We start from the raw sequence: 27,111 nt of genomic DNA on the forward strand, positions 1-27,111 counted from the left end.
ACGTAGATAAACGTGCTGCTGAATTCACTTGCTCAGCCGGCGCTGAACTTGTTTTCCATTTTGAAACGAGAGAGGAGTCTATTTAGCATTTTCTGTGTTTTGTTTTCTGCTCAATTCCCAAGTAAGTATTTCTAAAAGAGAAGACAGCACGTGTCCCACATCCTGTCCTCTGGGTGTTACTCCAGCATCTTCTCATGCAGGAACATTTATGAGTTTGCTCTGTGTTGGACTGGAAAGTGAACATAGATTGTGGTCCTTGGCTCAGGGTGCTTATGCAGATGTGAAGCTCTTGGACCTCCATTCTTTGACCATTCTCAACTTATAACCTAACTCAATCGCTCATTTCCAACGAGTCTGATACAAAAAGTTGCTCAGAAGAAAAAAAGGTATCCTTTAATTCATCCCCATGAGGAATTTCAGCACACTGTTTTTCGAACATGCTATGCACACAGGCCAGGAACACATGCACATTAGATCCTGTCATGCACTAATGGAGCGATTTGAGAGTGAGCACATGGAAGAGCAACACAACCAGTTGGGGGTTCGATGCCTTGCTATAGGGCAACTCAGCACTGCTCAGGGAGTGAGCAACCAGCAACCTGACATTCCCAATTTCATACTTGTGCCCATATGGACTTAAACCAATATGCTTTCTTTGGCTTGCTTGATAGTCCAATCAGATACAGCATATTTATCATGTAAACTTGACAAGTTCATTTTAAACAATGATTTGTAAGTTAACTGTAGAGGTCTGCATGTGCAAAAAAAGACAACCGAGGGTAACCTACAGGGTCATTCTGAAGTAAACCACTGACAAAGCGACTGTTTCTTACCAGTCGGGAGTTTGAAGGGTTAAATTTGAATATGTAATTTGACCTGAGTGTCCATGGGGCAATAAGAGGTTTTAAAGGACCACAGGTCTTGGTCCACCTCATTCACCTCCCTCCTTTTCTTGCATTGTCAGGGCTGACCACACATCACTTTGTACAGAAAATTAGCTCACTGACTGTCTCCTCATCAGCCTCTCACTGTGAGGAAATGATGAGATGCATTTGTAATCTGAGTGCAGGAGCCAGGACACAGTGAACCAGCGTTTTCTCACCATCTGCCAATAGCTGGAAGTGCTAATCAAAGAAAGATACACAAATGGCTCTTTGTTTGGTTACAAGCTTGGCTCAGTCGCTCTGCAAATATCATTTTATTATATCAATAAACACCCAGCTTTTGTAAGATTTGTGTTAATCACCGTTTGCCCAATGTTGTGGGAATTACAGGATAACTTTGCTGTTTTTATATTTATGCTTCTTGACAGTCACAACAGCAACATGTGTGATGAGGACACTCTTACAATGAATGTTTTCAACGCTGCAGATGATGAAACTCAAACAAAAATCGGACTGCGTGTGCAAATGGGAGGAGACTGGTAGAGGTCAAAGTTAGACCTGTTCTAGTTCTTGACATAAAACTGTCTGATGGACTGTGAAGGAGGATAAAAAGAGGCATGCCAGTCGTTCAGTGGTGACGTCTCTAGCATGGCATCACTCTGACTGGAGTTAGCAGCCTTTTCAGCTCTTCTCCTGATTCTATACATTAAGACTCGCTAACGCCCCTTGCTAATTAGAGCTCTTTTCACGCCCTCGCACTGCATATGGTTGGAATCACTGCGCTTGTCCACTTAAATCATCCATTATTACATTAAGCAGAAACTCTAAAAGTACAAAATCTGCTGGCTTTGAAATGACTCTCTGGGTGAGACTTTGTCAGTGGGGAATGTTTTTACAGGGGGGGACTCCCTTGAAAACGCTGTATTTCATCCAGATGTGCATGGTTTCGGAGGACGTAATGGTGCAAGCTTCAGCGAGCTCTGCAACAGTCACAGCCAAAACTTGTTCCCCTTTGAGCCGGGAAGCTGTATGACTAGTATACCTCCACAATACAATGCAACATATTAGTTCAGTATTTTCTCTAGCTAAGCACAAAGTTTTAAACCTAACCAAACTTTTACAGTAATAAGAAACAATAGTCTCACATTTTGGTTTGATGCAGGAACCAAAATCTGTTGGGATTTTTGGGGATTTAAGGTGAAGATTAGCTTAAAAAAACAACACTTTTGTATTGTTTTCGTATCCAAAAAGTGGCAAGACAGGCCAATGAGGGCCTTCAAGAATGTACACCAAGAACTCAACGCAGTGGGACTCAGGACGTCGGGCTTCACCCTTAAGTGAAGTGCCTTATTTTTAGGTAAACCTCTTAGTAAAGAAATAAAACAGCCATCATGTCCTGTATCTATCAGGAAAATTCTGGTTTATATGAAAACCTTCGGACTCGTTGTTGTAATGTTTTGTTGTTTTAATTCAAGAAATCTGTGTTCTTGCTATGCAGCTAGTATTGCCCATATATAGTCTCATTATGCCATTTATTTCTTAACCACTTATGTACAAGCACACCCCACCACCACCATAACCAAAAAAGGGCGCTTTTGTCTCAGACCATGACCTCAGTGGTCCTGATTGCTTTTGTTTTCTTTTCTTTTCTAAGATAAGAGTTCAACCAACAATCAGTTGTTAATTGCAGAGCTGGATCACGGTTACACTGCTCTCCTCAGTGGGTGATAAACAAGTGTATTGAGTGTCCCTCTGTTGTTTAGGGGGGAATGCACTCCTGTTGTTGTTTTTGAGATTCAACAAATGAACCATTGTTTGACTGAAAAGTTATTACTCATATCAGTGTGTGAGTTTTGTCAAGGAAAAATAAACACTTAAAGTCACTAAGATTATCTGCAAGTTTGATTGAAGGCAATCTTCATCATGACAGATGTTCTGTTGTCATTATTTTTTAGTCCAAGGTGACATCTCGGCCTGTTTACTGATCTATGTCACTTTACCGCTCGGCCTGTGCAGAAAAGTGAGGATGATGTTGTGCAGTCAGGACATGCCCCTCTTAGGACAGATTAAGGAAACTACTGTTTGGCTTTTATCACCCAGCTTAACGGTCTCCGTGATATCACAGCGCTTCTCATCAGCAGGTTTTAATGTGGAGCTAGTCTGTAATTGAGGCAGAGTGTCAAGTGTGAAGAAACACCTCGCTGCTCCCTTTTTAACATGCATACTCGAGTCTGTGCAGCCAGCCAGGCTTCAACTCTGCTGGTTCAGTTTAGAGAAATAGGGGAAGGTTCAAACTCTTAAAAACTAACCGTGCACTCTCCACTTTAGACCCACATGTTTTGTGTCCTTGAGCCAGGACGCTGAACTTTCAGCTGATCATGTGAGCTAAAATCGATTCCGTCAAACACTGTCAGCTTACTGTTTAAACTGTTAATGGCTGCCTGGTACCTAATTGAAGTCCCTCTCATTCTCACATCGTACCCTCTCTTTTCATTTGCCCTTCCACTGTCCTCCACTGAGTTAGATTTATGACTGTCAGATTTGTATTTTACTGCCATAGCAAGGACGCAAGAACCGCCTGTACCTGCTACAACAATGAAAATCAATCTCCTCTCTCCCCCTCTCTCTCTCTGTATCCGTGCAGGCAGCCGGTGGGGATGGGAAATGATGGAGGACAAAGGCCCTCGTGTAGCCGACTACTTTGTGGTGGCCGGTCTGACGGACCCGTCCAAGCCGCTGGACCAGGAGATCCACTTTGATGACGTCTGCCACAAGACCGCCAAGCCTAAGGCGCCCATCACCGATGTGGCTGTGGTGATCCGTTCCATGGGCGAAGAGGCGCCGCCAGGGTTCACATGTGTAGAGGAAACCCCAACCGGCCATTCTGCTGACCTTAACAATGGAGGCCTCATGGCGCCTCAGATCTTCCTGTGTTACAGGCGAGGCCGCGACAAGCCACCTCTCACTGACCTGGGGTAAGAACCAACGGAGCCTTGAGTCTATGTTTGGAGCGATATCTAAACACAGAATTTATGGTTTAAAGAAGGCTCAGAGTCTTCAGTCCTGTTAGGAGCTCTTTGAGGCATAATGGTGCAGAAGCCTGATGCTGAAGTTCATAATGCTTCCATACTGAGATTTAGGAGTTACAGTGTTCACCATCCTAGTTTAGCATGTTATCTAGGGGTTGAACAAAATATATCGATATGGCAAATACTTTGTTTTCTTGATTCTACTCTAAATAAATGTCCCCATCAACTTAACTCATTGATGATTGCTCATGACTCCCTACGGGCAGGAAGTAGCAGAGAGAATCACTCCCATGATTCCCTTCCAGCCTCTACGTCATCTTTCTGTGTTATTTTGATTGAGAGCCCCCTGGTGGCAGAATTTACATATTGTGCCTTTAATGGAAACTTATTGTCCAATGATGATAACTCTAGATGAAAGGTTACGTTCTAACCCGTTTTCCTGAAAGAGACATTAAAAGTGTGCGCTAAATGTCAAGACGGTCCATCTTAAAGTTGTTGAGCTGTTGAGCTATAAAACCCACAAATGTCATGTTGGCTGTTAAAGTAAGATCTTCAAATTCAGTGAGAAGTAGAACAAGGAGAAGAAAGGTTTAATGAAAACAAGTGGGAAAGAAAAGAGAAGAGAAGAAGTAACAGGATCAATATCCCTTCATTCAGTTGCAGCTCTCCTTGGCTCAGCCTTTGTAGGAAATAAAACACAGAAACTTGTAACAGCTGAATGATCAGACGAATATAGTGATTTAGAGTAAACACAAAAAACAAAAACATTTTGATATTCCTCTGCTCTGAATCCTTTTCGTCTCACAGAGTGTCTTCTTTATTAAGCTGGAAGAGTTATTACACGTTGTTTAAGGTAGTGAAGTCAGTATACTGCAGCTAAAGAGAAAAGATGAAGAATGACTGAAGCACATTTTAAGATCCGCCGTGACGCTGCAGTCCTTCCTCTTCCTCTTCTGTGCAGAATATGTAACCACAAAGCTGGTTGTAAGAATCATACTAATTCACATTTTGCTGAATTTTATAAAACATCTATTTGAGCTGATGATGTCCTTTTTTCTGGACAACTCTGAGCCTCTTTATCCACTTGATCTAGTAATGAATGTGTTGCAACATGAACATGCTGTATCCATTATTTGTCTCATTACTATTAATGATTAGGAAACAGTGTTGTTATTCCTGAGAGTGTCAGCTTTCTTCTTCTCTGAACTAGAGTTCCCAGTCCCCATTTAAAAAGTCATCCACATCACCTCTGCTCTTAAATGCTGAAGTGCTCTCAGCTTTAAAAAAAAAAGAGCTCTGCGCTGCCTGACATTTCTTCCTGTGCAGCACTTTTTTCCTCCACAGCAGCCGGTTTTCTGTCTGTCTTGCAGCCGTTCCGCCATTGTGATTTTTGCAACAAAAAAAGTGAAATGGTGTGAAGCAGCAGTTACAGGTGTCCTCCTCAGCAACACCTTTGTGAAGTATGGGAATCCAATACTGTTTGTTCAGTGCTCGCACACCTCAGGCAGGCAGAGACAGGTGGTGACAATGCTAAGGAGGCTCGTGTTGGCCTCTGACTCTACAGAGTGCAGTGCTTATCAGGCACTGACGCTGAGGCTGCTCACACGCTATCAGCAGCTTTGTGTGCTGAAAGCTCAGAGGGGCTGCACTTCCCAGACACCGGTAGGACTAATGGGAAGCTGACGTGTGTCTGTGTGTGCAAGTCTAGACGTCATGTACATCCGTCTTTACTCATTCCTACATGTGAGAGTGTGAGAGAGAGGGATAATCTTTTACCAAGTTAAATTCATATCAATTTGTCCTAATTTAACACTGGGGACTAGAGAGGAGTATGAGAAGCATAAGCACCTCTAAGGTTTCAACAAGGAACTTGGTAGCAGAGGTGGTAATCCACCCAAACACTTACACATGCCATCTCTTGATCACTTCTGTCGGCAGCCACACTCAACTCTCTCTCTCTCTCTCTCTCTCTCTCTGAAGATTAAGGGCGCACTCACAAAGTAGCACATGTAAAGTCTGTTGTCACCTTCATGGATTTCTTCATCACATCTCGATTTATCGATTAGAAAGATGAAAAAGTCCTTATTATGTCGGTTGCTTAGTCGGTTGGAAAAACATTTAGTGCTTCCTGAGAAACAGCCTCCCTCCGCAAAAACTGCACTCTGGATTTACGTTTTTCATATGTCTTTTATTGTTTTATAATGTTATTTTCCGACAGGGGTGAGAAATCTCTCTTGAAGTGAAGGGAAGAAACAAAACGAGGAAAACAAACCTGCATAAACATCTGAAATTCTCATGCAATTTTTTTTTCGAGAGACTTCAAGGTCTTATTTAGCAAACAAAAAAGCCATTTTAAAGTTCCTAAGAATTGCGTGCTCTGTTGATAATAGAGGAATGTAACCTGCGCTCGTCTGATGGCAGATTTCTGCGTCAACAAAAGCAGATTTTGTATAAAGGCATAAAATGTTGTGCACTAAGTGTTTGGCCCTTCTCTGAGCAGAGCAGATTCTGTGATGAGCACCGAGAATGACAAATGGACTGAATAAAAAATTCTTGTAGCTAGCCTCTATGAATTCTTTTCTCTTTTTCGGCGTTCATTTAGTACCACACGCTGCCTGTTGAGCTCCACTTCAAACAGTAATGGAGCATAAGTGCATTATGGAAGCGCAGAGGGGGCTGTTTAAAAAGACTGCTACTGCTGTGTACCTCTCAGTACTCATCCTCTGAGTGGTTTCTGCGAGCGTCCTCTTGTGCCTCATTGTGAAGCTGGCGCTGGGTTAATATGTTTTTGTCAGACTTTGCATTAATCTTTCTGCACATGGTGTGAGAGGAGGGTCAAAATATATCGCGAAATGTATTTGATGTAGGGTCAAACGTAAATTTAACCACCATTACAAAGTTTTTTCTTTCTATAAAAACCCATCCAAAACTTAGTAAAGGCTATCAGAAATTTGACCATAATTTTTGTTATAAAATAGATTTACACAGCTTTACCAAGTGTACATTTAAGTAAAAAAAAAAAACGAAACTCTGGGTGAAATCGACAATCCGGCTGTTTGCATTCAAACATATAACTCCTCCTGGAAATCTCAGAGGGTTTTTTTGGGCCATTTCTGAAAATGCGAAAGTCCTATTGGAGTTTCTCCTTGCCGTCTTGTTATATAAGCTCATATATCTTTCTATTAATCACATTAGTTCTGCTTTGCTGGATATGAGGTGCAGAGCCAACATTAACCTTAATCAACTCAATAATGTCAGCAAATGCATTCTGGGATAAAAGCCCAGTTTACGACTTAAACAGGCTGCTCCACCTAATTGGCTCAATGAGATCACTACAGCATATTGTGTTGATTAATCCTCATAATTAGTCTATTAAGTACACATTGATGTAGAGTTCTGTTTAGCTAACTGCAGTGTCCCCCCCCCACCTCCACAGCGTGCTGTATGAGTGGAAAGAGCGACTGAAGCAGGGCTGCCACCTCATCCAGACCACGCCCTCCGGTCGCCCGGCCAACATCAGCGGGAATTCCTCCCAGCGAATCTACGTCACCTACCGCCGGGCGCCTGAGAGCCAGCCTCACACTGCCCTGGCCGTCACTGACATCTGCATAATCATCCCGAGCAAGGGAGAGACGCCCCCACACACCTTCTGCAAGGTGGAGAAGAACCTCAACAGCAGCATGGTGAGAGGGACTATGGGGAACAAAAACACAGATTTTTTTGAGTGTGTCAAGTCAAGGAAACTCGATCAGTGCTGAAATGGAGGTTTTGTTAAATTATAGTAAGCATCAATATTTCATGTTGGTGTCGGAGACTTTTTGCTAAAGCTGCCATTTTGCAAACCCCCCCCCCCCCCCAAAAAAAAACCAATCACATCAGGAGAAACTTATCGCCCACATATAAGAAGACCAATATGTATACCCGTTGATAAGTGTCAAAAACTTAAACTTAAATCTAGAATGATCCGGGTTTGAAAATCATCTTAGTCGTCTAACGTCTGTACCAGCCAAGCAACCCGTGTTTCCCTTCATAGATGAAGACAGACGAGTCTCTGCAGCCTGATGGCCATCACTTCAGTTCTTGGTTTCTTTCTTAACCACACAGAATCCCATCAGTGTACTCTCAGAGTCATTGCTGCGTCAGCTCGGTCTACAGTGATAGAAAATGATTGTAAGTGTGTAAATGGCTGCATGGGCCTTTAGATTTCTTTAAAGAGATTAAGTGATGGAAGTCGTGTTATAAAGTTAATATGTAAATGTAATGAGACTTACAGTGCGAGACGGAGCGCCTCCTGTGATGAAATAAGAGATTTAGCTACCATAATTTGTCAATCGGATAAATGTAGGACCCTGTTTTTAATATTTCAGTTCAGCTCCAGGTGTACACTTTATGTGCAGTTTTTGGGGAATTCAACACAAAAAAGTGATTTAGTAGATGATGTATCATCACGTCTCTCTGCAGGCTAATGCTTCAGCTACTAGATGAACAGGCCTGAGTAATGCTACATGTTTGTACTGTATTACATTTTATTTGTAAATACACCAGTTTGCTCGATGGCAGCATTTTAACTGAGGCCACAAGGTGAATGACTGCAGACTGAACTTAGATATTGATTTTACACAGAAGAGCTTTTACCAGTTTTTACTTCATACTCATCTGTTAACTCACATTGACACACACACACACACACACACACACAGTTGGTGGCAGAGCAGTGCAGCAAAATCACTGGCTTGGAAATAAGGAGCAATTTTTGGCTTCAGGCAAGATTGTACACTTTCTCAGTAATTTGAACTCAAAGTGATAGAAAACCCCTTCAAGAGTCAGAGAGCAGCCGATTGATCTTGTGTTAACTTAACTTGCTATTGTTGTGCCTGTCACTTTCATTTGTTCATCACTTTGGTCAGCTCTGGTTATTTAAACACAAAATGATTCTGTATAGAGCAACCATCATAGGGAACATCCAAGTTTGTCATCAAATTCCTGGTTGTCTTTTTTTGTTTTTAGTTACAGCTTTATTTTACTTTATTTTATTTTATTTTACCAGGCAGGTCATTAAGAACAAATTCTTATTCACAAAGACGGCCTGGCAACCTCTCTTGTTCTTGTTCTTGATCTGATCTTGACCTAAATCTCCTCTAGCCCTCTCTTCTGTCTAATGTAAGAAAAAGCAATGTTAACATTTTCAAAAGTGCATGTTATTTCCACCCAATCATGTAGAGACATCTTTTACATTTTTCCTTTGAGTTGCAGAAGATTCTCTAATAATTAAGATTTGAGACTCTACTTTTTAAGTATTGCGTTTGACAAAGTGCTGCCAAACTTTCAGCTGCTTCCACTCGAATCAATAAATAAAAAAACAATAGAAAAACAAACGCACATGTGAACAGAAAGGCACAAACTAATGCAAAGCAACACAACAGCTTTGAGATCAAAGCCAAGACAAATCATGGAAAACATGCCAAAGGGGAAGAAATATTTTAAAATCTTTTCTCAGCTTTGACTAAATTTTGGTGCATCCTGAAACACCCCCAAAAGAAGTTTTTTTTTAAACTCTGCATGCAACTTCTCTTCCATGAAACAATATTGCTGTAACACAAAAAAGAAATGAACTCAGATTTCCAGACTTTAAACATTTTTTTCCTTAAAGATGGGAGTCCATGCAAAATAGAAAAATTGGAAAAATTGCCAATACTTTACAAATGTCTTAATTAGGAGTATAAATCAGTAATTAATCACCAAGCTTAAGATGACTATTTCAGTGGGATTCTCGATTTAAAGTTTCACATTCTGTTGTTTGTTCTGCAGCAAGTTGAGCAAACACTTAATGTTCAGATTATGTTTTGTCATAAGGTGGCAGAGCGTAACATTTTTAGTTAAACAATGATGAAGCTGACTTTTTTTATGATGTCAGAGTTTCAGTTTGGAGTACACTTTTATCCAGCCGTGTTGTATTTTCACTTTTTAAAAAGTAGTACTTAACTCTGCGATCTTTGTATAATGCATGCTGTTTCTTTTCCCATCATGCTAACTTTCCTCACTCTGATCCTGTTTTCAGTGGGGCTCCTCGGTCTACTTGTGTTACAAGAAGTCTGTGGCCAAAACCAACATGATTGCCTACAAAGCAGGTAAGGCGTCCTCATCCTGAAAACTACAGCTGCACAAAGATCCCAATACTGATGAGAACTTCCTGCTGCTGGCTGATAAGATTGAGATATCAAATGACCATGGTGGATGTAAATACTACACCCAGTTTTTTCTCTAAATGTTTTTTTTTTCTTATTTGAGAAACCGTCCATTTTCAGACAGAGAGGATAACTGAAGATGTGTTTGAAAAGTCACATATAAGACATAACAATGCAGTTATAGCCTGTTTTTCTGTTGCTTCAGCTGTGTGTAGTGTCTGGAGAGGGGAGGGTCTGCTGCAGACTGAACTGGCTGCATGAGGACATTCTGTCACAGTTGTTCTTGCAGACTCAGACTTGTTGATGCACGTTGATGCCTCAGAATAAGAGCGTCTAGATAAGCCTTTGCACGCCAATATTCCTCTCCTTTAAAAGATTGAAATGGTCGTCAATATATTTAATGGTAATGTGAGTAATAATATACTTGCATCCCATGAAATCCATCAGACTTTTCAGCACACAGCAGACTGTCATTCTGTGATAACAGTGTTGGCTCCGTCTGCCGCGTTTGGCTCGGCCTCAGACTGGCTGGCTCGAGCATTTTGTTGAGCATGTCTTGAATATGCAGCAGACTGTGAATGCAGAGATCCTATCTGTTTCTCACTAATGCTTTGCATGAGTCAGCCCACAGACCTGAAGTTTATTTTCAACCTTTCACGCCAGGAAGATTCCAGCACGCTTAGAGCTCTAAGTTTTGGAAACAAGACATGTTTTGCAACATCTGACTTTATTTACACAGTCATGCAACAGCGTGATCCAGAATGAGCAAGCTGAGTCTGCTTTGTTGGAGGATATATGGTACTGGAAAAAAATACTAATAAATGTTCACATGTGGCTGCAGAGCAACACAATTCCCACTGTGTACAAGACTGCTAGGAAGAATTCCTAGCAGTCTTATATAAGATAAGAATCTTATTTCTTTAAATAAGCATCATCAGTTCATAATTATATTATCAAACTTAATGAGTTGACTCAACTTCATGTTTAGTGTTTGTACGTTTTATCCCAAGAGAATTGTCAATAACTCTGCATCCTTGTTGAACTCGTTGACCCTGTAATAACTTTTACAGTTATTGTCTCGGTGCTCTTTCACTCTATATCTATATCTGATTTCAGCTGATTCAGCAGTATTTGTCAGACAGATCAAATCAGCAGCTACATCTGATCAACTAATGGGAACATCTGGTAGATGAAGAAACAGATGTCTTCACATTTTTTGGCAAATTAATTTAAAAAAAAAGAAAAAGAGTGAGATGTAATTCTTTTGTTGTTTTGAGCCACAGTTTATCTTTGCAAACTGTTTTCTACAAGATGTTTTTTTGTGCAGTTTGTGTGCGTAATCAATGCATGCAGAACGGCGTCGTTAAAGCCAAAGTCAGATGCTGCAGAATGGAGTAAGAGATGGCACTGAACAAAATCACTACCTCATTGTTTCTTTTTTGTTTTCCCTGACAGTGATGAATGGCCCAAAGGCCTGATTACCTAGAACTGATTGCTTATTACAGAGCCCAGATTTTTTTTAAGTGAATCCCTGGCTCGACGAAGTGGTACATCATCACTGTGATTAGAATAATTTGAACTTGTTTTGTTTCATTTCAGACTTATTGGAAAGGTAGTTTTCGCATCTAAATCGGCTGTTAATTGATAATCACCGGGGAGAGATGGCAACATGCGGTTCTTTGAATGGAGTTCTCCGTTTGATTTTCTTTTTTATCCACTTGTAGGTTTATTCAGCAGATATCCAGAGGAGGACTACGAGTCTTTCCCCCTGCCGGAGTCCGTCCCTCTCTTCTGCCTTCCCATGGGGGCCACAATCGAGTGCTGGCCAGCTAACACCAAATACTCCCTCCCTGTTTTTTCCACCTTTGTCCTGACTGGAGCATCTGGAGAGAAGGTAAATGTGGAAATAGCTAGATTCTTCTTTCCTACTTCCTCTCTTTCTCCCGCTCATCCACACGAGCAGGAAACACCTCAGTAGCAGCTTGAGGTGCGAGGGTGCCAGTGACTGTTAGACCTCAACAGCGTACTGTGACTTTCACCCTTACAGGTGACGCAGAAAACCACAATACCCCACATGCCAGCAGAGAAAGTGGGTCACAATGCGTCTTCCTTTCGTTGGTTAAAAACATTGTTACTTGACATCTAGTGTTTGCATTGTAAGGTTGGGCCTCCTCACATACAGCTAAAGGATGTAGAAAATGCACATGGGGTCCTTGATGTGTGATTTTGCACAAACGACACATAGATTACATTCAGATTACAGTGTAAACATCTGTAAACGATATATGCTCTGAGGCCTAGATGAGCTTTTAGCCCAGTTTGTTTTTTTTGCCAGCTGGATGACTGGGATTGAATTAGCGCTGGAACTGATAGTGCAATTTTCTGATTTGGACACAAACGGCTGTTACACCCAATAAATCATGTGTCTAGAAAAAGGAGAGAAACAACAGCAACAGCCTTATACTAAAAAAATAACACTTTTGTATGTAATTTCACAATAATGGGTAAAATATGTAATTTCAAGTCATTTCTAGTTTGTATTTGTTTTTGGAAGGCATTTTGCGACCCCCCCTCTGGGAACCACTGCACTAGCACACACTCAAAGTGCTTCACTGTCACCAGAGCTTTTCCACGTCTACTGGAGGATGACGGAGAAGGCTCAGCCAAGATGACCGCTGCAAAGGTTACTTATAACCTCTCACTCTGCGAAACCAGAATTACCAACCCTGCCTTTAACGACAGAAGAAACATGCAAATGTGACAACACCACTCCCTATATGTTTGATTTCCTGCAGACTTAACGTCAGCTAAAGACAACACATTCATGGTTTTCAGAATCTAAACATGAGGCCCTGCTTCCTGCTGCGTTGGTCTGTGGGTTTGGAAAGTGGTCCAGTTGGGATGACTTCTCATGTTGACACGTATTAGTGAATTATGTGGTGAAACACAATCCTGATTGAATACAAATAACATCCAAAGCCTGCTGATGTTTAGATGGCAGCGGTTCTGCAGAACAAGGCCAGTGAGGGGTCAGCAGGGATCACTGGAGCCAAACCCTCCGCGCTCTGCTGCTGCTGAGTCAAGCCTGTGTGTACGATGTATGTGTGTGTGTGTTTGGATGGCCTGCAGGAGACCATGCTGAGGATATTTGTTGAGAACAGTGTGTGTGTGTGCTGAAAGAGTTCACTGTTTCCTCTCTTATTTTTATGTCTACATGGTTTTCGTTGTTGAACATGTGTGTTATCTGCAGCATATGATGGCCAAAGCAGGGGTTCCCAAACTTTGCCATGCCAAGGACCCCCACAGAGCATTAACCTCAGACCAGGACCCCCTCTTGCAACATTTCTTAACTTCCTTGGACATTACGATGGAAAAAAACATCAACCTTGAGACCAAGAACTAAAGCCATACTACTAATCTAAAAATACAGATTACAATTTATTTCTCACAAATAATGTTTTTTCTTTCCTCCAAGATTCTGAGACCCCCCTAGCACTCTTTGGCGACCTCTCTGGGTCTGAACACCCACTTTGAAAAACACTGGGGTAAAACACTAACCCAGAATGAGCCACAATTATTCAGTCTGTATATCGAACACACACACACACACACACACACACACACACACACACACACACACACACACACACACACACACACACACACACACACACACAGGCGTCCTGAGGTCAGTCATCAGCAAACAAAGTCTTGGGTAACATCTGTCCTTTTTGGGGAAAATGTTACAAACTGAGGCACACAGGCGGACACAGTCAGCCAGCAGATAAGCCAGTTAGCTTTGATGTGTGTGAATTGTGAAACTCACATTTCCAGTAAGCAGAGGGGATTTTATTTGTCTTGATGCCGACTCTGTTCCAGCCGGCTCCTTGTTTGTTCGGCCCCGGTTGGCACTCGTGATTCTGACAACAGTTAAACAAAGTACTCCGTGCTTACTTTATTTCTGTGCCTATTGATTCTTTCATTAATTTAAGAGGGCGGGGTGATGATTTAGAGCACTGCAGAAAGGTTTCTAAACAGTCTGCTCCTTTTCATTATTAGTTGGCTCGCTCATCTGTTTGGCTTTTTCTCCGGGAAGTTGTTGTTCAAAAATGACAAGAGGTTTAATTTACATTTTGAGTGGGAGAGATAGTCCAAATGTTGACTGTAAATATGGGACATTTTTAGATAGAGGATATTTTGGATTGTCTCTGTGTCTTTAGTTATATTGGTTTGTTTTACTCATACCTGTTAGAGAGTGATTTAAATCAATGAGGTTCCTCATTACTGCCATTTTCCACATACTCCGGTCCGCACCGCTGCCCGTCTGCGCTGCTCCAGTCCATGTTCCTGTTTCTACAGTTTGCGGCGCGGACCGTCTCAAGAGCGTGCCAGCAGCTCCGCTCTGCTCTGTTTCAAATACGCTGCAAGTCTGTTTTGGACTGAGCTCGCTGCAATACGCCTTGAGCTGGACAAAATAGATCGAGCCGGACAGGAAGTCAGACAAGGAAACGCACCGAGCATGTGGTCAATTTCAAAATAAAACACAATAAACAGACACAGGATAATTTTTTCATCACTTTATCAACATTACGTCCAAAACAGGCACCAAATGAACAACAAATCAACCTCAGGAAGACAAAGCAGTTGCTAGTTTTTCCTCTTTATTCCTGCGTGATCTTGTAGTTCCCCTGTGACGGAGCAAAACCCCGTCGCTGACGGACTTTGTGGAATTTGGCAGTTAGAAGAACAGTTTGGTCTGTTAGGATATCGCTGTATACAAATAAATTAGTTTTGAGTTGTGCTTTTAGTCAATCAACAGAACAGAGCAAAAAAAAACACTATTATTTTGATAATTAATAATTTGTTGTTTTTTGTGCTAAAACGTTGCCAAATTCCGCTGTTGAAATGTGAATATTTTCTATAATTGTGGGTTGAATGTCACTTGGCAGATTAGATAATAAAGAGTATAAATGTTGTAAGCAGCTCTGAGAAGTCTAGCACAATAAAGTTTTTATTACTGCTCATTAAGACGGTTAAGACAAAGGACTTTCTGCATTTCTCAGACCTCGAGGTTACCACTTGATGGACAAAAGGAGGGGATGAAGGTTGTGTAGCAGGAGAGTCCGCTGACATCTCAGAAGCATGACATGATACATCTGCAGATCTTGACCCGTGTTTCCAACATGTTCTTTGCTTCAGGTGTACGGTGCTGCGATTCAGTTCTATGAGCCTTACCCACTGGAGTGTCTGACTGATCAGCAGTCCTCCCAGCTGGGTCTCTTGAGCCCGGAACCAAACAAGCCGCCCGCCTCCAAGACTACGCCGCCCGCCTCCAACAGCCCTGCTACTCCACGCTCTGTCTACACCAACAAGTGCATCTGTCTGCTCTCGCACTGGCCCTTCTTTGACGCTTTCCGCAAGTTCCTCACATTCCTCTATCGCTACTCCATCTCAGGCCCTCACGCCCTGCCCATCGAGAAGTGAGTTCTCTTCTTTTGATATCTTTATTTTGACCAATGTTCTTCTCTAAGTCTTTGAAATCTTCATTCACTGAAGTGTTATCAACCGTTGGGATCATTGTTGTTTTTGTGTTTTGGTCGTCAGTATCACGGTTCTCCCCTGGAGAAGTTGTTTTTGATTGGATGTTCACCTGACCTGACCAGAGGATTCATACTCTCGTGTTTTTCTGCTGCTACTAACTCTCACTCCTGCACAAGGGGGTTTCTGTGACAGATTATTCAGCTGCCAAATGCTGTATTATTTCTGGCCTCACATCCCCTAATTCTTCTTCCTCTTCTTCTTCTTCTTCCCAGGCACATCTCTCATTTTATGCACAAAGTTCCCTTCCCTTCCTCCCAGAGGCCTCGCATCCTGGTTCAGGTACGTTTAGTTTTGAAGCGTTAAAAACCCTCCTGCGGTGTCTGCTGCACATAGTTCATGTTGGAAAAAATGGGTACTTATAATTTTTTTGCAGACTGCAGTGTTGTTTTCTGAAGTTGTTTAGGGTTGCCTGGGGCTGCAGTAGTTTGAGTCCTCCATTATGGATGAATATTTAAATGTTTCAGTGAAGGCATTTTGAGCTCGGCTGTTTTTTTTTTGTTTTTTTTTCTAATCTCACTTCAACTTTCCACCTTTACTACAGCTCTCCCCTCACGACAGCTTGATGCTCAGCCAGCCGGTGTCTTCTCCTCTACCGCTCAGGTGAGAACAGCTGCACACAAGTGTTCCCTACTAATTGAAGCCTGAGTGCACTTTATGGATTTGCAGATCACCATGTGTCTGTTCAGATTTGAGGTCTTCACAGATCATTACTGTGGGTCCTGGATCTGTTTGAGCATCATGTGTTCATACCTAAGTGGATTTGAGACTATCTGTTGATCACCTGTGGTGTAACTGCTTTGAAGATAAAAATAAAGATCAGATTACTGGAGCAAAAGAAGGTGAAAGGAGACATGAATAGATTTGCAGAGGCAGCGACAAACTTAGAGGTGGCAGAGCGAGAAAGATGGAAACCTAAGCTAAAAGGAAATGAATATAAAGGAGTTCCAACCAAGGGGCGTTCGTCCGTCTATTACACCTTCATGACTTCAAGACTTTAAAAAAGTAAGCTCTGGTTAGTTAGTTTATGGTGGACTTTAAGAGTTAACAGTGGCTCACATTGCAGCAACAAAACAAGCGACAATAGAAATTAGCAAAATAAGAGTACAACTTGTAGGAAGGGTAGGAAAAGTATTTTGTATTTGACTTGATGAACAGCTGCACAACGGCATGTTTTAATTTCAATTTTAACGATTTGAGATTACCCATTTAGTTTACACTGAGAGGAAGTCACAGTTCAGGATACAAACACACACAGACAACAGAGCACATGCAAACTCCACACGCCGACATCAGTTACAGAGGATGACAAATCAGACTTACATTTTGTTGGTGATCAAATATATATTGGTTATTTTTCAATATGGAGAGGCAGCAATACAATTACACAAGTTCTAAAAGCTAAACAAGGCAAACGACCCCCACAGCCCTAGTTCAGACAAAAGAGATAGATAAAGATAAAGAGATGTCAGGCACCTACAAGTAACTACAGAGACAGAAAAATCCCATAACAAATCTGGACATAAACAAAATCCATTTAAGCAAACACGAGTTGATGGGATTATTCTGATTTCCTCCTTCATCCATGATGATAAGATTTTATGTCTGAACAATATTTGGAAGCAGAAATGTGCTCAGGGGCTGGAGGAAGTTGTAAATATTTATGAATGATTTATAATAATCTTTGTTTGAATCTAACTTTGCACATTTGTGTTTTTCTCCAGTGGTGGAAGATTTTCCACGCTGCTCCAGAACCTCGGACCAGAAAATGCTGTCACGTTGTTGGTGTTTGCTGTCACAGAACACAAGATCCTGATCCACTCGTTGCGGCCTGCGGTGCTGACCAGCGTCACTGAAGCTCTGGTGTCTGTAAGTCGCTGTCTTTAAGGTCGTTTTCAGTCTAAATAGAACATGGAGTAAATTCAGAATGAGTCAAAAGTATCAACCTTATTTTAAATTTGAGCCATTTCTAAGAATATATTTAAGATAATATTGGATTAAATGACCATGTAGCCATGGTTACAACTGTCGCCTAACAGCCAGAAGGTCCCTGTTTTGAATCCCAGTTTGGCCATGAATTAAGTTAATTTCACTCAGAAATTTAGATTATTTTTTTTTTCATCCTAAATGGATCAAATCCATCTCAAATCATCTCAAACTCAGTCAACTTTTAATTTGAAGGCAGCTCGGACAGTAACTGTTTTAGTGTGCTGCGTCTTCCTCAGTGGCAGACGCAGTGTGTTGAAACGTGAGTCCTTTTCACCAAAATGAATTTGCCTGAAGTGATTTGTTTGCTCCAGGACTTTCTTTGACTCCTGCTTGAAAGAAGGAGTCCACTGAATTATAATTTGAATGTCTAAGGTTCTTCTCTGAGAGCACCCACCTCCATTTGAGGTGTGGCTGAAGCACAAGAGTTTCCTCATTCTTTACTGATTTAGGTTCAAGCAGCTAGTCTTTTTTTACTGTATGATCAGGGTTGTGACACATCTCCAAACATTATTATGTCGATGTCCTGGTCGTCATGCTGAGATCCTCTACTTTGAGTTTGGAATTATATGTTTCTTTCTTTCTACATTTCATTTCATGTTTTTTTAATAATGTCTAACATGTCTCTAATCGTCACTGCATTCGTCTTACAGTCGTCATTTGTTGAGGGGAAAACAAATTGGTTCAACTTTAGTGGGAAGGCAATACAAGTTGTTGACCGAATTTCTTCTTCAATGAATTACCTTTTTACCATCGGGAAGTGTGTTTTTTTTTTCCGACTGTCTGCGTAAATGTGCTACTGGAGAATATGATTACCTTTCTTTACAATCATCTGACTGTATCTGTCTTCCTGTCATTCCTCAGATGATTTTCCCGTTCCACTGGCCGTGCCCGTACATCCCTCTGTGCCCGCTGGCGTTAGCCGACGTCTTGAGCGCCCCCTGTCCGTTCATCGTCGGAGTGGACTCCCGCTACTTTGATCTTTACGACCCCCCACCTGACGTGAGCTGTGTGGACCTGGACACAAACACCATCTTCCAGTGAGCACAAAACCCCCCAAAAAAACCTTCCAATAACTTTTGCAGAATTTGATCTTTCTTCACTCTGTCGGATAAATATTGTATGTGTGTGTGTGTGGTCGGTGAACCACACATATCCTGTGCAGCACTTCAACCTAAGAGCTCCACATTGTTTCTTTTGTTAGTCTTTTTTTCCTAAACCACATTACTGCCCGGTCATGAGTTATAAGTTTAGAGACCTGGCGCCCGGGTGGAAATGGTTATTTATGTAGTGTCAGACTCATTTTAAAAAAGAACAGAATGCATTTTTGTGGTGTTTCAGGTATGGTTAGAATATTTCCTCAAATCATTTCTGGGCTCAAATAAGCGACCAGGCCGTGTCAGGGTGGTCCTAACCCCCCTGGCCCGGCTGCTGTCCATGTTGGTTTTGGCCTCTCTGAGCCTCTCCAGAGCTCACGGTGTATTTCTGCTTTTCTAGCAATGAAGATAAGCGAGCCCTCACATGGAAGATCCTGCCAAAGAAAGCCTGTAAAAACCTCATGAATGTGCTGAGCAGCCTCTACCAGCAGCTGGTTGACGGTGAGTTCTGAGCTGCTGAATAAAGTACAACAAAGGTTTTTTTTTAAAATGTGTTAAGTTTGTTTTGTGTTTCATGTTCAGACCTGCATGTACGATGCATTACATTCATAGCTGACTTGACCATTAAGTGCTTTTATTAACTTGTTAAATAGTTGGGGCTGACGCTTTCTGACAAACTGAAGTTCATTCACATCTGCACAATGAAATGAAAAAGTATTGAAGTTATAATGTTGGAAAGGTTTGGTTGCGGCTGAATGTTTTTGTTTTTTTTAAGATTGTTTGGTAATGAACTCAAAAAAAAAGTCACATCATCATGATCTTAAGTTGATTTTTGACAAATTATTCAAAAACTAACATTTCCTCTGACTATGATTTATATTACAGTCATTATAAGTGTTAAGAAACAAACTATGTTTCGATGTTTGATAATGGTCAGCTATAGTTTGAGAAAATTCAAAATTCACTGTTATTTGTTTGAAACCAAACATTGGTACTGTATCACCTAAACTGTTGATGTTGCTTCTTTTCCCACAGAATTTCGGCTTTTATTGTTTTAAGTATGTGTTTTAAACGTAAATTTTTTTGGGCTTTTTTCCCCCTTCATTTAGAGATAGGACAGTAGATAGAGTCAGAAACCTGAGAGTGTGGGAAATGCCATGTCAGTACATGGAGGCATGACCTAACTGCTAGGCCGTCAACACCCTGTATCCATCACCTCTGTCGGTTTCAGGTAGTCAGGCGATCTCAACACCAACCACAAGGCTACCGGCGCTCGCTCTGCCCTTTGTTCTAATCAAAAATGAAAGCTTATTTGTAGCTGATTAAGGTCCTCAAAGAGTGTGTTACACTTCATTCATCATATTTAATCTTGGACTCTATTGTCTTCTGATTATTCCCCATTCACTCTGTAATGTTCTCCTGTCTATTTAGCTAATTGAAAGCCCGCAGTAATCCAGTTTACATCATAACAGTTTCCTAATTACCCCTCTGGTCGTCTCTGTTGCTCATTGTTTTGTTGTCAACTCTCCCCGCTACTCGTGGAGGCTCTCCTTGGAACCTGCCGTTTATTGAGCTGTAGAAATGAAATGGATTTTCTGATTCAGTGAAGTTGAAAATCTTCCCAGTTTCTGCCAGAAGTGCTGAATATTGATGTGACAGCCCGAGGTTTGAGTCGAGACATCGAAGCCCGATGGCTGTTTGGAAACTTGGATATCAACTTGTGTTTATTTTTCCTAATTATGTAACGTCTAATCCTCGTTTGCAATACCAATACTTTAAAGTGATACTGAAGGCAGTGCAGTGGTGTGAGACTTCTACTGCATATCTTATAATCACCTTAAATGTCTTCATCAAAATGCAAAATGTGAAACTTTAAAGGCGGCGGCCTCAGTTTGAAGTTGTGATTCAAACTTCATGTTCTTATGAACACAGATTTAAATTCAAGTTGCAGCGACAGATGCTGATATCATTTTCTGGACTGCAGCTTTGATCAGCCCTTCAAACATTACTGTTACTGACTTTGCGAGTGCATGATTAAGTTTTGCACAAAGTTGTTTGAAGTTGCTTTCACACTTGCACAAAACTCCTGAAGTTTTCTGGGTGAGCTGCATGTTTGAATCTGAATTTTCTCTCAGACTTTATCCGGGAAGTTTCTCCTGCAGGCCTCCTAGTATGTTTTCTGCAGAAAGTCAGAGTGAGCTGAGAACGCAGCAGGATATAAAAAGGAGAATTCGAGTGGTGACGTTGATTCCCTGCGATCGGTGCACAACCATAGATTGTATGACAGTTTCAATCTCCATGCACGTCATTAAACGGCTGCTTTAAGTTTTCGGTTCTCCAGTTTGTTCTCCTCTGCTCTTTTGTCGATGTTGTGATTCTGTGATATGAAGACAAATATTCTCATAATAGAGTTGTTATGCGGACTCTTTTGCCACCTCCGCGTCGTTCTTTTTACGTCGTCTTTTGCCTCAAGAGACCCTCAGCCTCCCCTCAGACCGGGAAAGTCTCCCCTCTATGAGGTGCATGTGTGAACAGCTAGATCTGGAGGATTTCAGGGGGGAGTCCTTCTGAATTTCTCAAGACATTTTCAGGAGTGTATGTGTGAGAAAAGCTAAAGTTGGAGTTTTCTCGTGTGTCACTTTGTCAATATGAAAGTGTTTGTACTTTAACTCCAGATGGATGAGAACCCAAAGAGCCTTTTTTGGCTGCATCGTGGATTTGCTCCTCCGTTGGACTATTGGACAATCAGCTCACTTAACGGGGTTGGAAATGAACTTTTTCGGCTACCTTCCACTGTGACTGGTTGATTCAAAAATCACTTGTTTTTTTTTACCGTCCTCTTTATTTTAAGCGACTGCAAAATGTTAAATATTATAATCAAGGTTTACAGTATTCAAGCACAAGGCTGTTAAAGAAAATACTGACATTAGGAGGAGGCGGGGCTCTGGGAGCGTGCAAGACCACCTGTCTCTGCTCAAAGTCGGATCGGAGGATGCAGCTCAATTTACGTTGTTTCATCTCCCAAATCACTCTGATACATTACTTTTATTTACCGGCCACGTTGGTGACGGGTGCTTATTTCCAACCCTGTTGCTAAAACTGCTTTTTCTTCAGCTAGTTAAAGAAACCAGCGGGACCCAAAGCTTAAAATGTATACTTTGTACTTAATGTGCTGCAGTATAATGTTGCATCACAGTAAATCATATGTGCTCATGGCACTGATGACGACATCTCTGAGATTCATCTGAATATTATAAAATCAAAACAACATAAAACCTTTTCTGGAAGAAGTGTAGAGAATGGTTACACGTTTGAGCGCTTCAGCATCGAGCAGACCAGCTCTCGATGTGCAGAGAGTCCTGAGGTAGAGTGTGCAGCTAAAGCAAACTGTTATCATATCTGACAAGACAATCAATACAGGGTTGTTAGCCAGGGAGATTGTTTTAGATAAAACACGACAAGTTAAAATAATCAACTTTAAACAAGTTTTGCTTCGTATGAGAACAGCAGCAAGAAAAAAAAAAGCAGATGCACAACAAATATAAAATCACAGCAGTCCAGAGGAGTTACAACATTTATCAGAAACATCACAGACGGGTTCAAAAATAAACCGACACCTCTAACTGTGACTAACTGTGTCACCGTTTGGTCACAATATTTCACTTTTACTGCACAACGTACAGCCATATGCTCGTTTATAACTGGTGCTGTGTCTCCTCTGTGTTCAGGTCAGTGCCGGCCTGATGGGCTGCTGGAGCTGAACATGAGTGACAGCTCGGAGCTGAGCTGTGGAAAAAGCCTCCACACGCTGGAGCTGGAGATCCAGGAAGCCTTCCTGCGCTTCATGGCAGCCATTTTGAAAGGATACCGTTCATTCCTGCGACCGATCACCCAGGCGCCCTCCGAGAAAGCCACGGACGCCAGCTCGCTCTTCGACTTGCAAGGTGTGAGAATCGATGTCACTCTGACCTCTTGGAGAGAAAATACTAAAAGTTTTTGTCCTCGTACAGATTGTCAGAGCCAGACGGTCAGGTCAGAGTCACACAGGAAACATGAATCCAGCTGTTTTAGTCCCCAGCAGCCTCCTCAAACTCCTCACACATGAACCAAAACAAGACAACTTTTCACAACAGTGTCTCGAGCCAAATTCTTCTCTGAAAGAAATGTATCCGGACAACGATTCCCACCGACGTGTTTACTCAGTCACAGATGGTTGAAGCTTTTCTGTCTTAAAATCGTTAATCTGAACGTTGACTGTCGTGTGTGAGACGAGGAAGTCCAACAGCAACTCGTGACAGAGATAAACATGTAATGAGTCTTTGGTAGAATTATTGCTTTACTGGGCTTTCTGGTAAATAAACAGAAAGAAACACACAATCACTGCAGTTTTCAGAGAATGGACAAGTCAACAAGCATGATTTAAAAAGCTTTTTAAGTATTCATTTAAACAGAATGTAATCAGAGGAAGCATTGCAAACCAATAATGGATAATCAGCACCTGTATCTGATGGGACTTTGTTGGCATGGGACTTCTTTCTAGTGTTGTACTTACTCTCAGATGTTCATCACTTTGGACAAAAACATCTGCTAAATGAAATGTAAAATTGGAGGATAGAAAAAAAAGCTCCTAAAAGGATCTTGAGTTAAGTTTTTTTGTTACATTATTATTGCCAACATCAAGACGATAGACTCTACCACTGAGCCGCAGCTGCCACAGCCGCGCCCACGCTATGCTTTTAGTCTTTTTTTTTTTTTTTTACAAACATCTGTCCTGTGTCATGTGCAGTCAGTTCCATTGATCATATATCAGTCCAAGTTTTATGAACCAGGAACCAGAATGTTTTTCAAACAGCTGACGAGGGCTTGATTTTAAAAAGTGAAAAGATGAAGAGGGGGGAAATCAAGACAACTAAGATTAGCTGTTTCAAATGAGCACAAAAAACTCTTGAAAACGGAAACATTTCCCTCCCCGATGTGTGTGAACACAGCAGGTAAATATTCTGGGAAATTCAAAACGAGCTGTGATGACGTTTATATCCCAGCATGTGACTGGTGCAATCTCCTTGCACGCGATGAAGCTTCCTCATGTTTTCTGTCTGCCAGTATGCTCTCTTCCACTCTTCTGTTGATACGATGAATATGTCAAACTGACTTGGAGATATTGAATCTCCAGAAAAACAGCGAAGGAGAGGGGCAGGATCATAAATATAGCAAACATCGAATGCTAGCCTGCACTCAAAAGGTATTTTTCATAAGGCAAAATAAATTTGATAAAATGTTCTTGAATGCAAATTAAAAAAATATCCATATAATTTAGAAAAAATACTTTTTCCTAGCAGTGATAAGTTTGATAACAAAGCATCCTTTTTTATTATAATGGAGGCAGATACTCTCATATGTGGGACAATGAATTAAACACAAACGAAAAAATACAAACAAAAGAGACATCAATGTTTATTTAGGTTTAATGGAAACTTAAAAAAGATGATCGCAGCAGACACTATGGAGTCATGAAACAGATTTGAAACAGAAGGCTGGTACAGCAGACTGTCATCCAAAAAAGTTTAGCTTCACTTCTTCATGATTATTCAGCTTGAAGCCAGTTTGACTCGTGCTTGTAACGGTGCATGATTACCACTAATGCATCTATGAATATATAAACTAATACTGCGTCATCTGTAGCGCCTTCCCCTCTACAGCTGGCCGGCCTCAAAAACAGATGGTGTTGTTTAAAACATGAGTCTTCATAAGTGTCCATCGCTGCCTCAGAGTAAACACGCGCACACATAAACGCACGCTGTTTGGGTTAGGAAGGCCGTGGTTTTTGAAGGAGCTGAGGTCTGAGGTTCACGGCTGTTTGCAGACTGAAGGGTACTCGGAGGCTCGAGCGTGGCCTCTGGACCGGAGCCCAGAGAAAGCTGGTTCGCATCACATCTGAAAGGAGTTAAGCTGAAATCATGGCCGCTCTTCTGGGGGAGGCGCTGCAGCCAAGGTCGTGTCCAGAGTGTTATATGATATAGCTGCAGTACATCATGTTGTGATGTAACAGCTCGTGCATCATGAGTGTGAACCCCTGAGTGTCTACACAGCCATTATCCATAACGCAAGAAAAATTAGACTCATAATGTGACCACAGGGAATATCATTTTTATGTTTCCCTGCTGCTCTCTAAAAAATAAACTCACTCTTTCCTCCATTAAAAGATTATAATTCTTTTAGTCCAATATCTGTGACTTCACCAGAATGTCAGGCAGATTACGTCTGAATTCCTTTTTTCCTCTGAGACTTTGAAAGCATATGATAAACAAACACACACAGATATTAAAGGCAGCGTTGGTCATTTTCTCCAGAAACACTTTTTTAAGATTCTGGTTAAAATTGTCTTTAGGTCCTGACAGAAATGAATAACTCAGGTGCTCTGAAGAAGGAATGAAGAAAATCCGTCATCTGTAGCAGTTGTAAGCGTGAAAGAACTTTGACCAATGTCTGCCACGAGGTACCAATCTGGTGAACCAATCACGCGCCTCCTTGCTTGTTCTCAAACCCTTGCGTGCACTAGCCCACACTCAACAATGTGAGTTTACTTACTGCTGAATGAGACATGAGATGACGTAGTTTCTACACAATGCAAGCGATGAGCTGAGGTCTGCTTCTGGACCAACGAAGCTCGTGCATGTAAGTGAGGGGGCGTGGCTTTTGAGGGAGCACAGAGGGGAGGGGGCGGGTGCATACGGAGCACCGAGGGAATGTTACTTTAGAAATCCTGCTAGTTTTCAAAAATTACCAACCCTGCCTTTAAAGGCTTTTGCTTTAAACACTCTGCATTGGTTTGGTTTTCAACGATCAATCTTTGTGTTATTAGCTGCTGTTTGGTAACACTTGATGTTTTTAAACCTTGATGTTTACATTTCAACACTCACATACATACTGGCTTAAAGGTTCAGTTTCAAAGTCCAATCTGTTTCTGCTCACAAAATCATTTTACCCTCAAGAGTGCTGCAGCAGCATCTGAACAGAGAGGGCTGATTTACCAAACGCAGAAGATCTGTGCTGTATTACACAGCAGGCCTGTGCTGTAGGATCCTTAGAATGCCACTGCTGTTATTCTCAACAATAAAGAACAGCTGTTGTAGTGAATTCTGTGTAGGACTGTGGTCATTATCCAAAATCAATGCATATCACAATATGTATCGTATCGTGGGGTTGTGGGGAATACCCAGCCCTATGACACAGTCACTTCCTGTTGGCCGTCTGCTGTATTCTGTCGTTTAGTTCTCAGAGTATTGAAAGGTTCAAATACATATCAGTATACAAATGTTACCAGAGTCCCAACCACAGCTACAGTGTGCTTCTGTGGGGGAAACACTGATTGATGTAAACCGCTTCTTGATTCATCAGCAGAAGCATGAAACAACCTGCGGCGGTAATTCTACTTTGACTGGACCGTAAATCTGAGTTGAACTAAATAATGGATTTACTGAGCAGAGTTTTGATCAGAGTTGATTGACGCGCAGCTCGCTCAAGACAGTGTTGGGTATTTCTTAGCTTCAGGACGTGTTTGTCTCATTTCAAGTCAGTGTTTGGCTTCAGCTTCTACACCGTGAGCCAGTGGTCATCCATCTGGCTGTCAGTCTCTCGACAGCCGTGAATTATAAGGCAGTTAAGCTGCTTTCAGCATCTATTAAGGAAGATATTCACCATCTTGGTGGACAAATAGGCCATTAGGGTTAATAACAATGTGTTTGCTTACATTATCCAAACAAAGACAGATGGATGTTATATACATCAAACCCTCTGAGGGGTAATAGATTTCCTTAACACAAAATCACACACACTTGGAAAATGTCGGTGAATTGCCCTTGAGGATGATTGCTTCTTTTCACAGAGATAAAGTTATTAATACACTTGCCGCTCTGTGTGAAATAATCTGATTCACTCCTTTCATTAGACGAGAAAATACGTCCCAACAAGTGTAGGAATAAAAAAACACATTCTATGGGCGGCTGTAGCTCAGTGGGAGAGTCAGTTCTCTCTAAACAGGAAGGTACATTTAACCCCAAGCTGCACTTTACATAGCAGCCAGTGTGTGACCTGCAGTGTAAGAGCGCTTTGAGTAGTCAGAAGACGAGAAAAGCGCTATACAAGCTCAAGTCCATTTAACATTTGCTGTTCCATTTTTCTTTTGTCATGTTACGGCCTCATCAACAAGAACAATTCGATCAATACTCACAAACAAAGGAGACCAGAACATACAGGACGCCACAGATATAACGTTTTTGACCGTGAGCTTTAATTGCCTGTAAATAACCGCACCAGAAATAATCACAGGTAA

The 27,111-nt window shown here is 41.5% G+C and overlaps 1 protein-coding gene across 9 annotated transcripts in view; it reads left to right on the forward strand.

Annotated features, from left to right (window-relative positions):
• Positions 1-27,111, forward strand: part of LOC109988633 (C-myc promoter-binding protein-like) — a 74,719-nt gene that overhangs the window by 14,058 nt on the left and 33,550 nt on the right. For all 9 annotated transcript variants that reach the window (XM_065952634.1, XM_065952636.1, XM_029278518.2 and 6 more), the window contains exons 2-12: positions 3,529-3,859; positions 7,350-7,596; positions 9,972-10,041; positions 11,823-11,992; positions 15,298-15,578; positions 15,912-15,978; positions 16,241-16,299; positions 17,421-17,565; positions 18,547-18,722; positions 19,180-19,280; positions 22,508-22,723. In XM_065952634.1, the coding sequence (XP_065808706.1) occupies positions 3,549-3,859; positions 7,350-7,596; positions 9,972-10,041; positions 11,823-11,992; positions 15,298-15,578; positions 15,912-15,978; positions 16,241-16,299; positions 17,421-17,565; positions 18,547-18,722; positions 19,180-19,280; positions 22,508-22,723 (1,843 nt within the window). In that variant the 5' untranslated portion in view covers positions 3,529-3,548. The remainder of the gene's footprint in view (positions 1-3,528; positions 3,860-7,349; positions 7,597-9,971; positions 10,042-11,822; positions 11,993-15,297; positions 15,579-15,911; positions 15,979-16,240; positions 16,300-17,420; positions 17,566-18,546; positions 18,723-19,179; positions 19,281-22,507; positions 22,724-27,111) is intronic.

This window comes from Labrus bergylta, chromosome 3 (assembly GCF_963930695.1).
Source record: "Labrus bergylta chromosome 3, fLabBer1.1, whole genome shotgun sequence".
NCBI lineage: Eukaryota > Metazoa > Chordata > Actinopteri > Labriformes > Labridae > Labrus > Labrus bergylta.